Source organism: Carlito syrichta, unplaced genomic scaffold (genome assembly GCF_000164805.1).
Source record: "Carlito syrichta isolate Samal-C Ts95f unplaced genomic scaffold, Tarsius_syrichta-2.0.1 Scaffold312069, whole genome shotgun sequence".
NCBI lineage: Eukaryota > Metazoa > Chordata > Mammalia > Primates > Tarsiidae > Carlito > Carlito syrichta.
In genome coordinates this window covers 268,786-282,730 of record NW_007256165.1, presented here as the reverse complement: position 1 = coordinate 282,730, position 13,945 = coordinate 268,786, and the positions used below count along the sequence as shown (strand labels likewise).

General features: G+C 42.2%; 2 protein-coding genes across 3 annotated transcripts in view; both read right to left on the bottom strand.

The window, feature by feature from the left end:
* Positions 1 to 4,232, bottom strand: part of BPHL (biphenyl hydrolase like) — a 36,691-nt gene extending 32,459 nt beyond the window's left edge. Inside the window, exon 1 of the mRNA XM_021718319.1 lies at positions 4,177 to 4,232. Within this exon, the coding sequence (XP_021573994.1) occupies positions 4,177 to 4,232 (56 nt within the window). The remainder of the gene's footprint in view (positions 1 to 4,176) is intronic.
* Positions 4,233 to 10,201: 5,969 nt separating this feature from the next.
* Positions 10,202 to 13,945, bottom strand: part of RIPK1 (receptor interacting serine/threonine kinase 1) — a 40,237-nt gene continuing 36,493 nt past the window's right edge. For both annotated transcript variants that reach the window (XM_008069497.1, XM_021718322.1), the window contains 2 exons: positions 12,534 to 12,686; positions 10,202 to 10,832 (listed from right to left, as the gene is read on the bottom strand). In XM_008069497.1, the coding sequence (XP_008067688.1) occupies positions 10,546 to 10,832; positions 12,534 to 12,686 (440 nt within the window). In that variant the 3' untranslated portion in view covers positions 10,202 to 10,545. The remainder of the gene's footprint in view (positions 10,833 to 12,533; positions 12,687 to 13,945) is intronic.

Sequence of the window (13,945 nt, the reverse complement as noted above, 5' to 3'; positions counted from 1 at the left end):
GCTTCCACGACCATTCCCAAGTCCCTTCTGCAGAACACCTCAAAGTTCCCTCAGCACTTTACTGTACCTATATTTTGATTTCCCATTCCAAATTACTTTTTTCCTAATTATCACCATCCTATATTCTTTTGGTTACCTAAAAAGAACACAGAAACAAAACGAGGTAGAGTTCAGTATAATGGGAACTCAATGCTGGAGAAGAATTTACAAAGGCAGAAGACCTGGACGGTGGCTTTAGAGGAGAAAGAGATCATATCAGGGTTGGGTAGCTGTATCTGAGAAGAGAGCAAAAGTAGCATTTGAGATGAACTTCCAAAGATGGGTAAAATTCTGGAAAAAAAAATGTGGTGGGGAAGGGATTTCTGGAAAATGAAATAGCATGATCACAGGCTCATGAGCAAGGGACATTCATGGGAACAAGCCAGGGTGCTGCCTAGCAGGAGTGTAAAGCCAGAGAGAAAATGAAGGTTGGGCTGAATGGTGAAGGGCTTGAAAGCTAGGCTAAGGGGAAAGAAAAAGTCCTTAGTTATTATTCTTCAACATCTCATACGTCCATCATACAGAGGTACCTGCCAGTACCAGGCCATCCCCAGGGGTTCACAGAGGCTGCCCAAAACCTGTCATGAACTCCAAGCTGGGAAAAAGGACAGAAGACTGTTTATGAACAAAGGCAAATCAATTTCAAACATAAGAAAAAGGTCCATTTTTAAAGATAACAGAGTTACGGAATGCTGATTTATTTTCACAGAAATGTAAGATAACTGAAATGAGTACAGCATTTGCTCCAGTTTATCAAGAAGCCTCTTATCAGGCCTCAATCAACATTGTTATACATAGTTGTAAGAAAATCAGGCTGCAGCCAGGTGTGGTAGTCCACACTCCTAATCCCAGCACTTTGGGAGGCTGAGATGGGGGGAGATCACTCAAAGCCAAGAGTTCAAGATCAGCCTAGGCAACACAGCAAGACTCCGTCTCTACCAAAAAAAAAAAAAAGTTGGGTCCTAGTTACTCAGGAGGTTGAGGCAGGTGAAGCATTTTAACCCAGGAGTTTGAGGCTGCAGTGAGCAATGATCATGCCACTGCAATCCAGCCTGGGCAACAGAGTGAGATCCAGTTTTTAAAAAAGAAAGAAAGATCAGACCACAAAAACCAAGCCTTCAATGATCCTAACATGTGTTTATTACTTGAACTACTTTCAATATACTCTCAGGTAGGAAAAAAGATAGAAAACTTTGCAAAATTCAACGAACAAAAATGAATCCTTTCTCCTTGGGCTGTCAATTTGTCTCTTCCACCATTTCTTCCCCTCCTCATAATTGTTTCTCTAGTCCAGGTGTTCTTAAGCAGGTATGTTCACGATAATTACTTGTGGTGATTTAAAAACAAACACACCTGGCCGGGTGCAGTGGCTCACACCTGTAATCTCAGCACTTTGGAAGACTGAGACAGGAGGATTGCTTGAGGCCAAGAGCTCAAGACCAGCCTGAGCAACATAGCAAGACTTTGTCTCGACTAAAAAAAAAAAAAAAAAAAAATCAAAAAAATTAGCTGGGCAGGAAGGTGCACGCCTGTAGTCCCAGGTACATGGAAGGCTGAGGTAGAAGAATTGACTAAGCTCAGGAGGTCGAAGCTGCAGTGAGCTGCCATGATTATGCCACTGCACTCCAGTCTGGGTGGCAGAGTGAGACTCTAACACAAAACTAAACTGAACTAAGCTACAATCACACACACCTAGCACAATCCTGGAAAACTATATCACTCAGTTACTCTGGGTCAGAGCCCTTGTATCTGTTTTCAAAAACACCCAAACTCTACTGTACTTTTCATTAATCTATTTCCTAAACACCTGTTGTGTGCTGGGAGCTAAAGGCACACTCTCATGTAGCTTGGAGGCCAGCAGGAAAGATGGATAAATAACCTGCTTACCAGGGTTTACCCTGCAGGGTGCAAAATACTAAGAAAGAAAAGCCAAGGAGTAGAGGGGACCCTGGGGCACAAAGGGACAACACCAAGCTCACTGAACCTTCACAACATCACCACAGCTGCCCACATGGCCCCTTCTACAAGGGCATCTCCTGCTTCCCACTCTATCAGTGGGACTCAGACTTAGATTTGAACCGTCTGGCAAACTTTTAAATCTCAGATGCCCAGGCTGCACTACATCAAAATCTCTGGGGTGGGAGCTAAGTATCTGTGATTTTTTTCTTAATTACCTAGAGGATTCCAATAGGCAACTAAGGTTGAGAACGACTATACTGAGTTAATTCCTTAGAGGAAGGAATTAACTCCCTTGTAAAGCATGTTGTCCTAATATCTACTCTTGACTTGCTTTTTCTGGGAGGTTGGATAAGCACTTTCATGAAAGGGAAGGAGATAAGGAACAATACAATGGTATTGGGAAGGGTTGAGCTGTTCCCCTCAAAAAGGGAGAATTTACCGTAGAGAGAGGCAAGGATATAACAGCTTAGGCAAATAATTAAACCACATCGTATGCACTCTGTTAAGAGTTTTACCTATCCCATTCATTTTGCTCCGAGGTACACATTATACTTAGCCTTATTCTACTACTGAGGATCAGGGAATTTGCCTATCACACTGCAAAGCCAAGAAGGTACCAGAGTGCTGTCCCCAGAGCCTCTGCTCTTCCGCACTTTGCTAGGAAATAAGAATGGGGCCTATTTAATAAGACATACCCTCACTTTGAAAGCCTAAACACAGTACTATATGTTCAGCTATTTCTTTTGTGTATTTTTTCCAAAGTAGCCATTAGCTACAATGAAATATTAACTACTTCCTCCCTCACCAGGGCTTCGATTTACATAAATTGTGATGACTTTGTTTACATTCTTTGTATATTGTATTATTATTTAGATATTCCAATTATACCTACTAATTATTTAATATTTATTATGTCCCAGGACTTTTATATCCATTGTTTCAAATCCTCACAAAAACTCTGCAAGGCAGAAGGTATGGAGAGGTTGAGTAACTCGCTCACATTCACATAGCTAAGAAGTGGCAACACAGCCATAATTCCTCCAGTCTGAACTTAAGGCTGAACAGAGTTCTCAATCAGCCTCAGGCCCAGGGTCACACTCATCCTAACTGCCAGACAGAGGATGGTGGCAGGTGTCAGCAGAAGACCGGTCTCTGATTCTCTAGCAGGGCATCCCAAGGTTGAATTTGGTAAAAAATTTTCTTCAGGAAAATTGTTAAGTTCTATAAATCATCACTATTTTAACTGCACATAACATACAATTTCAGGTAGAAAGCTGTTCTTTTTGTTTGACCCAGAATCACCTTACAGATTATGAAATAAGGAAAGGATCAAAGTTCCAAACAACAGACTTACAAACAAGTTTTTGGTACTAGCTATTCTGCCAAACTTTTTACAAGAGTGCTTTTACCTACTTGGGCTGCAGCCTCATTTCAGGATAATCATTACCACTGTTTTTTTCCCCAGATAACATATCATATCAACCCGCAGCTGCATTTATAAAATAGCAGCACACAATCCAGAGAAACCTGTTTTTCGGATATTTTAGGAAGAATGATCTGCATGCAGTGCAGCGAGGTAGATGGGACCTTCCTGCAACCATTAAATAACCTATTGGAACTATGACACCGGTATAATCACAGTAACCTTATTTCAAACCCTTTCTGCAAACCGGTAACTGGATTAAGAAATGTCCCCTTTTCACTGTTGATTAATACAGTTGTAGCCATGGACATGTTTTCCCACTCATCAAAACAGTCCTGAAAACCTCCTAATAACTCTAAAATAACAACAGGAGTCTAAATCAAATATGATAATAGCTAGTCAAACCTGAAAAGTAAAAAGCTGGTCAGATATGTCTTCATTTCTCCTTCCCAAGTAAGTTTTCAAGCTGGAAGTTTCTACATTAGATCAAGTAAAGTTCTAAATGATAAGTTACCTATCTAGTATTGACTTTGTTCCCTAGTCATTAATGGAATGACTCATCAGCGACTGACTGCATACATGCCTTGTGTACATTTTTGTGTATAAGTGTGTTTATGCGTGTGGGTATAGAGAACACAGTAAAACAAGCTTCATATGCACATTTTCCCCCATTATCTCTTGGGACCAAGAGCACCCATTTTCAAGACAACAGGTCAAAGTAATCCAATTTTTTGTTGTTACTGTTGTTTTATCTGAAATGGGAGGAAAGGGGGGAGAGCAAAACAGAAAAAAAGCACACCTTACTGGGCATATCCACACCCCTACATAAGATCCTCCGGGAGTGAGGTCAGGGATTCTGAATTCTCAGATTCCCAAGGTGACTCTTGCACTTTTTTTTTTGTTTGTTTCCAGATCAGCAAACAAAGAAGATGCAGGGGACTTGGGACCTGAGACTTAATCTTTAACAGTACTAAGAGAGCTAACAGGTCATATTCTTAGGATGATTTCTGGCATAAGATGTAGGAGAGATTAATGTCCTTATGCTCCTACAGCGTGGAGTCTGGACAGAGCAATGGACTACGAAAAAGGGCTCTGCGATTCTAATCTGTGTTCCTTCACGAGTGCGTCTGTGGCCAAGAGCAAATGTATCTCCCTGGATCTCTTTCGTCTGTTCACCGAAGATGCTGTACTCGACAACCGCCCAAATCCTCTAAGGCTCCAGCGCCACAGAACTGAGACTGATGCATGACCAAGATGCCCTCTCACCCAAGTTCGGCGGGCTCGCGGGTGTGGGGTCTCATGGTATAAGGGGCGACCAGAACGCGACCACAGCCCTTCCCTGCGCCGCCCAGTCCACCTGGGGCCAACGCACAATAGGCCAGTTACCCCTAGAGCGCGCTGATGCGGGAGTTCCCCCATGGGTGACGGGTGTCATTACCCAAACGAGGCCGCCGGCCGGGCCCGGAGCACGTGCATCCCAGGCTTCAACGCCGAGAAGAGCAGCCGCAGCCGCGTCTCACCCCTGTGGGATAGAGAAACCGCCATAGTCCAAAAGTCACGCAGCAGCAGGAAGTGCGCATGCGCAGAGGTCTACGGCAGTCCCCCGGCCACGCCCCACCCCGAAGCCACGCCCCACCCCGCCCTATCTCGACACCACGCCCAACCACGGCCCGCCGTTTTCCGACACCACCGCCCTCAGCCCGCCCTCCACCCGCCCTGCTGGACGCCCCTCCCCTCGGGGCTAGGTCGCCTCTGTTCCGGAACCCGCCGGCACCCCAGCACAAAACTGCTTACGGTGCGAGCTGTGGCTCTCCGGGTGGGTGTCCCGGTCAGCGCCGCCCCGCCCCCACCCGTCGCCACAGTGACTGTGGTCAATCCAGGAGGCGAGGTCTCCCGCCATCCCGTGGGCATCCAGGCAGGGCTCAGGAGGGGAGAGGCGGGACACCGGCTCTATGGCTGGCAGCTAACGGTGGGGTGACGTGCTCTTACTTTGATCTAAATGATGAGATCGAAATTTTTTTCCTTATACCACTTCACACCCATTAGGATGGGTACAAAAAACCCCCAGAAATTAGCACTGGTGAAGATGTAGAGAAGTTGGAACCTTTGTGCACGGCTGGTGGGAATGTAAAATGGTGCAGCCACTGTGGTGAAAGTACCTCGGTTCCTCAAAAAATTAAATATAGGATTGCCATATGATCCAGCAATTCCATTTCTGGGTATATTCGCCAAAAGAACTGAAAGCAAGACCTTGAAGAAATATGTGTCCATCTATATTTATAGCAGCATTATTCGCGATAGCCAAAATGTGGAAACAGCCCAAGTGTCCATCAGCAGATGAATGGATGAACCGACTGTGGTCATACATACAACAGAATATTATTCAGCCTTAATAAGGAATAGTAAGGGCTGACACATGCTACATCATGGAAAAGCCCAGAGGACATTATGCTAAGTGAAGTAAGTCAGTCACAAAAAGAACAAATGCCATATGATTCTGCTTATATGAAGTACTTAGGGTAATCAAATTTATGGAGACAAAGTAGAATGGTGGCTGCTAGGGGGTAAGCCAGGAGAGGAGGGAATGGGGAGTTGGTGTTTCATGGGGACAGTTTCAGTGTGGAGAGATGAGAACAATCTGGAGATGGATGGTGGTGATGGCTGCACAACTTTGTGAATAAACCTAATGCCACTAAACTGTACACCTAAAAATGGTTAATGACTTTATATGTATTTTATCACAGTGTCTTTTTTCTTTGACTACATAATTCAAGCTTTATAAAGGTTATAGACATTATCTGCAACTGAGCTCCCATTCTTCCTTATCTTAACTGGAAATAACTGGCAGATTCATAGCTACTATTGTGTCCTTGGCTTGAATTATTGGAGACCACAGCCTTTCTGAATACTGCTTTATTTTTCCTCCATGATATTCTTCTTGTGTAATAATTCGCATGCACAATACTTTAACATGCCAGAGCAATGGAAAGTTCTATTACCTGCAGTGTCCTCAATGGCCCATTGGAATTTCTTGAGTAATAAAAGCTGCTGTGGCCTAAATACAGAATGTGCAAAAATGTCTATATCTTCTTTTTTCTTTTTTGAGTCAGGGTCTCACTCTGTTCTCCTAGGCAAGAGTGCAGTGTGGCATGATCATGGCTCACTGCAGCCTCAATTTCCTGAGCTCAGGCAATCATCCTGCCTCACTCTCCTAAGTAGCTGGGACAAAGGTATGCACCGCCACACCCTGCTAATTTTTTGTTGTTTGTAGAGACAAGATCTTGTTATGTTGCCTAGACTGTCTCAGACTCCTGGATTCAAGCAATCCCCCCCCTCAGCCTCCCAAAGTACTGGGATTAAGGGTGTGAGCCACTGTGCCCAGCCCTTACATTCTACCGTCAACATAAACCTATCACATCAATTCCTGCATAGAAGGAAGGCAAAATATAAAATGTTTGAATTTAGTATCATTTGACTTTTAGAAATCTTTGGCGAGGTCAATATTTCCTTTTGAACTAAATTATTAACTGGGATTTGTCAGAGATGATGAGAGCTTAAAATAGTTGTCTGTACAATTTCATCACATTACCCTAGTGCTAAGCAAAGACAGTAGCACTGTGCTTTTAGGTATCAGTGTCACTGTTTATTGTTAAGTGCATATGTGAGATCTGGTTCTTCATATACAACAAGATTGAGCAGTTTAAAAATAACTGCCATTTTTGTGCTTGGCACTTTATGATACATCAACCTTATGTGCTATTGCCCTCCTCATTTATAAATGAGGAAACTGAGGCTAAGAAAATTTAGGAAGCAAACCCCAGGTCACGCAGCTGAAGAGTGGCAGAGAATTTTGACCTGTTTAATTTCAGAATGATGTACTTGGATTATTAAGTATTATAGAACTCACTGTAGTAGCATCATTCCTTCAATGATTTCTTTGTAATCAGCTGCTTCTAAAACTGGAATATTTACACTCCTATTTTTATTTGCACTAGTATTAATATGAGAAAACTTTTTTCCTTATAAATAACAGACATTAAAATGTACATGAAAGGCTGGGCGTGGTGGCTCACGCCTGTAATCTCAACAATCTGGGAGGTTGAGGTGGGAGGATCACTTGAGCCCAGGAGTTCGAGACCAGTCTGGGAAACATAGCGAAACCTTGTCTCTGCAAAAAGTCAAAAAATTAGCCAGGTGTGGTAGCATGTACCTGTAGTCCCAGCTACTTGGGAGGCTGAGGTGCAAGGATCACCTGAGGCCAGGAGGTAGAGGCTGTGGTGAGCCATCGCACTCCAACCTAAGCAACAGAGACTTCAACTCAAAAAAACAAAATAAAACAAAACACTGTCTAAAACATTTTGTGAGGAAAACTTCTTATTCCTGAAGCCCTAACTTCACATGACAGACCCAAAGCAAAGGTTACAACCATAGTGATAAGGGAGACTGTGGAACTAGAAGTGGGTCTTATTCACCAGTAACAGCCTTGGGGAGTATCTTTTTTGGAACTAAGTATGGATAGTATTCTTTCTCATTTTATTTTATTTTATTTTTTGAGTTGGAGTCTCACTCTATCGCGCCCAGGCTGGAGTGCAGTGGCACACTCACAGCTACCGCAGCCTCGAGCTGCTGGGCTCAGGCTATCCTTCTGCCTCAGCCTTCCAAGTAGCTGGAACAACTGGCATGTACTACCATACCCAGCAAATTTTTTGATTTATTGTAGAGACGAGGTCTCACCAAGTTGCCCAGGCTGATCTCGAACCCCTGGACTCAGGCAACCCTCTCACCTGGGATTACAGGCTTGAACCACAGTGCCTGGCTCCTTGTTTTTCAGTCTGTGTGGTCTCACTGGGTTTGTGCCTATGAACAGCAGTGTTCTTATGGTACTGAAACTCTTCAAAGGCAAACTGGCTCTTTTCTGCCACATATGTTTACAGAGTAGAGATGAAGGGAAGGTCTCAAAGCATGCAGGGAGAACAGCAATGCTTCAGGCCTCTCATCCTGAGTCCCAAAGTGTGCTGTCTGGGACCTGCTCTTCTTTTTACCATCTGGCAGCAGCGGGAGGGTGAAAGAGGAGTAGTAATGCACAGGAAATGCCAACCTCTGTAGTAGAGGCATGGTGGAGAGTCGCAGACTGTTCCAGGTATGCAAACATACACATCATCTCAATGGCACGTAGTTAAAGTATAAAATTTTATTTTAAAAAGTACATTAAAAACACCTTGCATTTTTGCTTCTTTGCATTGATCATTCACCTCTTTGGAATTTAAGAGACTTTAGAACACTATTAGGATGATGGTGCAAGGAATACATTTAGAAAAGAAATCACCAATGTCCCTCTAGCAAAGGTTGGGCCCTTTCCCCTGCCAATCTCCCTTTCAGTCTGCAGGATCTAATGCTGTGTGGCAGCTAAGTAGTGAGCCTGGGTATGTGTGGGCAGGAGAACTGCAGCTCACTGCTTTACTGCTTTACAGCGGTGCTCTCAACCGGGGCAACATCACCTTTCCAAAGAATGTTTGGCAATATCTAGAGACATTTTTGTCACAACTGGAGGAGTGAGGGAGGAGAGGACCGTGCCCTTGGCATCTAGTGGACAGAGACCAGGGATGTTTCCAAACATCCTCCAAGGCACAGGACAGCTCCTAAAACAAAGAATTACTCAAGATGCCAAGATGTCAACAGTGCCCAGGTTGAGAAATCCTGCTTTACAGCTCCACTTCAGGTATACATGTGTCTGCTGGTCTTGAGGAGATTCAGGATCAGAACCAAACATACTGTTATCAACCCAAGACACCAGAAACTGTTCTGACAGCCAGACTGACCATCCCTGCATCCTGCCCTCTCTCACTTGGAAGAGCCAAGAACACAGCATCCCCTCTCTGTTTAGCAAAGTGCTGGCAGAGATGCCACATGGCCTGCTTGCTTCAGTCTTCTACCATTCTAGTTCTTTCATTCACCCCTAGTTTTCAGGTGGGCTTTGGAAGGTTGAGTGCAAGGCACAATTGCCAGATTCAGAAGCTGTCCTTTTTTTACTTCATATCACACAGAAAAAAATGAAAATATTTTGACAGTACATTGGGGTAAACTGAGGAAGCAATTCAATAGTGATTATCCCTGAGGTTCTAGTCATACCTAGGAGTAAAGAGACCAATAGTCCCTGTATACCATACCTACTCCCTATTCCTAGCACCCAGGTTGGGTGGAAGTACCAGAATGCTAAGAAAGAACTTAAAAATTAATGAAGAATTTCTGTAGTAGCCACAATTAGTAGCAAGTCCTTGCAACAACTGCCAGGGAAGGTCTAATGCCCTCCCCACCATTTTTTGCCCTCTTTAGTACTCCTTAAAATCCCTTCAGTTAATTTTCAAATTAACTGAATATAAATTCAATGAATTAAAAAATTAATCTATAACTTAATCTAATGGAGTGGAGATTGCATGGAATTCTTTTTTTTTTCTTTTTAGAGATGAGGTCTCACCAAGTTGCCAGACTGGTCTCAAACCCCTGGACTCAGGCAATCTTCTCGCCTCAGCCTCCCAAAGTGCTGGGATTACAGGCATGAGCTGCACGGATTTCTTAAAGGCTGCATGACTGATACAACATTTGATACTGAAATTAACAGATCCTATAATTTAGGGACAAACTATGGTTGTGATACCAAAAAAAAGTATTTGAACAAGACTTAGAATTTTACTGTACTCTGGTCATAACAGGAGCCTATGTGGAGAAGAGAGCACAAAATAAGAAAGTTGATTTATTTTATATTATCTAAATTTTTTTTTCTTGCACAAACAAAACTCCAGGAAATGGAATAGCTAGCATCATTGATGGCTATGGCATGAGCTGAAAGGAAATGGCCTTGCTTAAATATCTCCACTCTCCCTTTCAAAACCCAGCTGGGCTTCTTTTTTGATGGGTGCTGGACCACTAAGAGGTTTACACTTTCCTGAAAGTGGGTTGTTTGCTGCAGATTTCTCTTCCCATTGTCCAGCTATGAAATGCAAGAAGTGACATTTGTATAGACATGGAATCCCTATCAGTGAGAACAGAATTCTGAATGCTCCAAGGCAGCCCACTTTCACTCACGAAATGAAGAGTCTGCTTCAGCTGCCAAGGCCCGTTCAGGGTTAGTTCTGGGTGGCGTGGATCAAGTACTTCAGAAGGTCTTTTCTGGAACACTGGTAGAGCGCCCAGGCCAGCTTCCCCACTGTGGCCCCCTTATAGCCTTCCCTCATCAGCCACTTTTGGAGCATCTGGTAAACCTTTTCTTTTAGTCCGTCTCGCTCATAGTCATGGTCAATTTCATCAATCTGAGATTGAGTGAAGCCCAGTTTACGGGCACAGTCTTTCCATTGCCTTCCCAGATTTTCCCTGACTGGGTCCAGGTGCTTATCAGTCAGACTAGTGGTATTATCTGCCAAACGAAAAAGAGAAGAAGGTATCAAGCTATAGCCCATTTAAACATTCTAGCTTCCTGAATTGCTGAAAACCCTAAGTGAAAAGTACCAGGAGACAGTGAAAAAGATAATTATATAGCTGTTGTCTCATTGTCTGCTAGCCCACATGGAGTCTATGTGAGATTCAGAATAGGACACTCCTTCCTTTGTTGAACAAAACGTAGGCGTGGCGGTGAGGTTGGGTTTTCTATTCAACCTTTGCCAATGGCCCTGTTTATATTAGACCTTCTCAAATGTAAAGGGGAAGAAAACACCATTTTTGTTCCTTTTGAACATTTTTCACTTATATCTGGCCAAACTCAAGGCCACCCAACTCCTGACTCCCCAACTAACAGTCCACTTTCTCCTCCTATTTATTGAAGGAAATTGCTCATCAAGTGTGAACTCATTCAATTACAATGCCTCCTTGTCTTTCAAGGGATGTCTATACTCTTCCAGGTCCATTTTTTAACCTCCGAACCCTTACCTCTCCCTCTCAACTGCTGTCTCCTCTTATCCTATAGCCTCTCTCTTTCTACTGGTTTCTTCCCCTTAGCCCTTCATGAAAATAATAAAAGTAAACAAAAAACTAAAACAATCACAACAAACTATATTCATCAATCTCATCCTACCTCAATAAACTAAATATAAGGAAAAAGATATCTCATTTTCCCCCTCAACTCCCATTTTTCTCAACCCCCCCTCCATCCTCCATAATGCAGTCACTATTACTACCACTGGATGTTTAGCATTCCAAGAACTCTCAAAATATTTGCCACATTTTGTCCATATTTATTTAGGAGGGGGATGCTGGGTTTATAGGATTCTCAAAGGTGCCCTTGGGTTCCTCAAAAGTTAAGAACTTCTGTTCTAGGTATTTTAAAGGCTATTCTTCAAGTGGGTTAGACTAGGGGTTGGCAAACTATGGCCTGTGGACCAAATCTGCCCCCCTGCCTGCTTTCATAAATAAAGTTTTATTGGAACACAATCATGTTCATTCATGTATATATTGTCTATAATTGTTTTTGTACTACAGTGACAAAATTCCATGACTGAGTAATTCCAAGACAGACCTCAAAGTCAGCAAAGCTTAACATATTTACTATCCGGCCATTTATTTTTTTAAAAATTGCCAATCTCAGGGTTAATCAGAAAACCGAGTTCCTGATCACATTGTTTTGGCCTCATGACTGCTTCTCCCAGACTGTACTTTGGAATTAATGTTATGGGCCTGCATGGTAGAATCCTATAAGAGACAGCCCTCTTGTTTTTATTACAGAAGTGCTGTTGAGAGAATAGTCTTCTTTTACAGAAAAATCCCCTTTGATGAAGACCTGAAGGAGCTATTTCATCCAGTTCTGAGTAGTAATATTGATGATGATGATGAAAGTTTCATACTTTTATAGATTATACTATATGCCAGACAGCATTCTAAGGTTTTTATACATAAAAAGTCATTTAATTTTCACAACAAGGCCATAAATTAGGCAGAGTATACCCATATTTAAAATGAATAAATTGCAAAGGAATTGTTTGAAAATCATAAAGATATTTTATGAGGAAACATGGGAAAACTTTCAAGGAGAAGCACCACTAAAATTTTAAAATTCTACTATATCCTTCTCATGAGCAAGTAAGTTCAAGGTTGCTAGGCACTGGATCTTTCAAGGGCATCTTACCAAAGATATCTTGGTACCCAGAAGCTGGTTCTTCTTTAAGATTCATGTTTGTGTTGTCTGGTAGTGATGAACTCAATCCACTAAAATCCATGTAATTGTTGGTTCCAATCTGAATACCAGTACTATTGTATATGGCATATTTTATGGACTCATCTGAATAGAGGAAAACACAAGTAAGTATTTCTAGAACAAAAGCAAGAGAAAAAAATACAGCATGGTAAAAACACTTTACTCCAAGTATTATGTTAAATTAATTATCCTATGCCACCCTTTAAATTTTTCTTCTTTAAAATGTGACTAAACTACCACAAACCCATTAGGATGCCTACTTTGAGAAAAATGAAAAAAACAAGTGTTGGTAAGGATGTGGAGAAAATGGTACCCTTATGTACTGCCTGTGGGAATATTAAAATGATATAGCCACGGTGGTAAACAGTATGGCATTTCCTCAAAAAATTAAAAATAGAATTGCCATACAATCCAGCAATTCCATTTCTGGGTATATATTTCAAAGAATTGAAAGCAGTATCTCGAAGAAATATTTTGACACCTGTGTTCATAGCAGCATTATTTATAATTATCAAAAGGTAGAAGCAACTCAAGTGTCTATCAACAGACAAATGGATAAACAAAATGTGGTATATCCACACAATGGAATAATATAGCCTTAAAAAGGAAGGAAGTAATATCATGTGCTACAACATGAGTGAACCTTGAGGATATGTGCTAAGTAACATAAGCCAGTTACAAAAGAATAAATACTGTATGATCCCATTCATATGAGGAACCATATGAGTACCATTCCACTCATATGAGCAGTCAAATTCATGAGGACAGCAAGCAGAACACTGGTTGTCAGGGGCTAGGGAGGAATAAGGGGAAGATGATGTTTAATGGGAACAGAGTTTTAGTTTGGGAAGATGATGAAAAAATCTTGGGGATGGTGGTGAAGGTTGCACAACAATGTGAATGTAAGTAATGCCACTGAACTATATTTAAAAATGCTTAAGTGGTAAATTTTATGTGTATTTTACCACAATTATTTTTAAAATGTGGCTAATATCAAGTTAGAAAATAGAGGTGGATGAACAACACCACAAGGCTCAGTCATATTCCCAGGAGGATCCCACTACCCAAACATCTGTGAAGAACCCTGCTCCTTCATGTAATAAGCCTAGACCTCTCAGAGCTCAGTTTTGAAAGCCAGTCACAACTTTACCCTAACCTCTCATTGATCTTCCTTTCACTGTCTCCTCCCTCTCTCTACTCTAGAGGCTCCAGTCCTTCCAGATCTCCCATTGATCTACTCATATGATGATCCTGCCTTTGCTCAATCTGTGCCCTCTGCCTGGACTGCCATTCTCCCCACTTGTGAATTTCTGACACAAGCCCAACACAAATTCTGCCTCTTT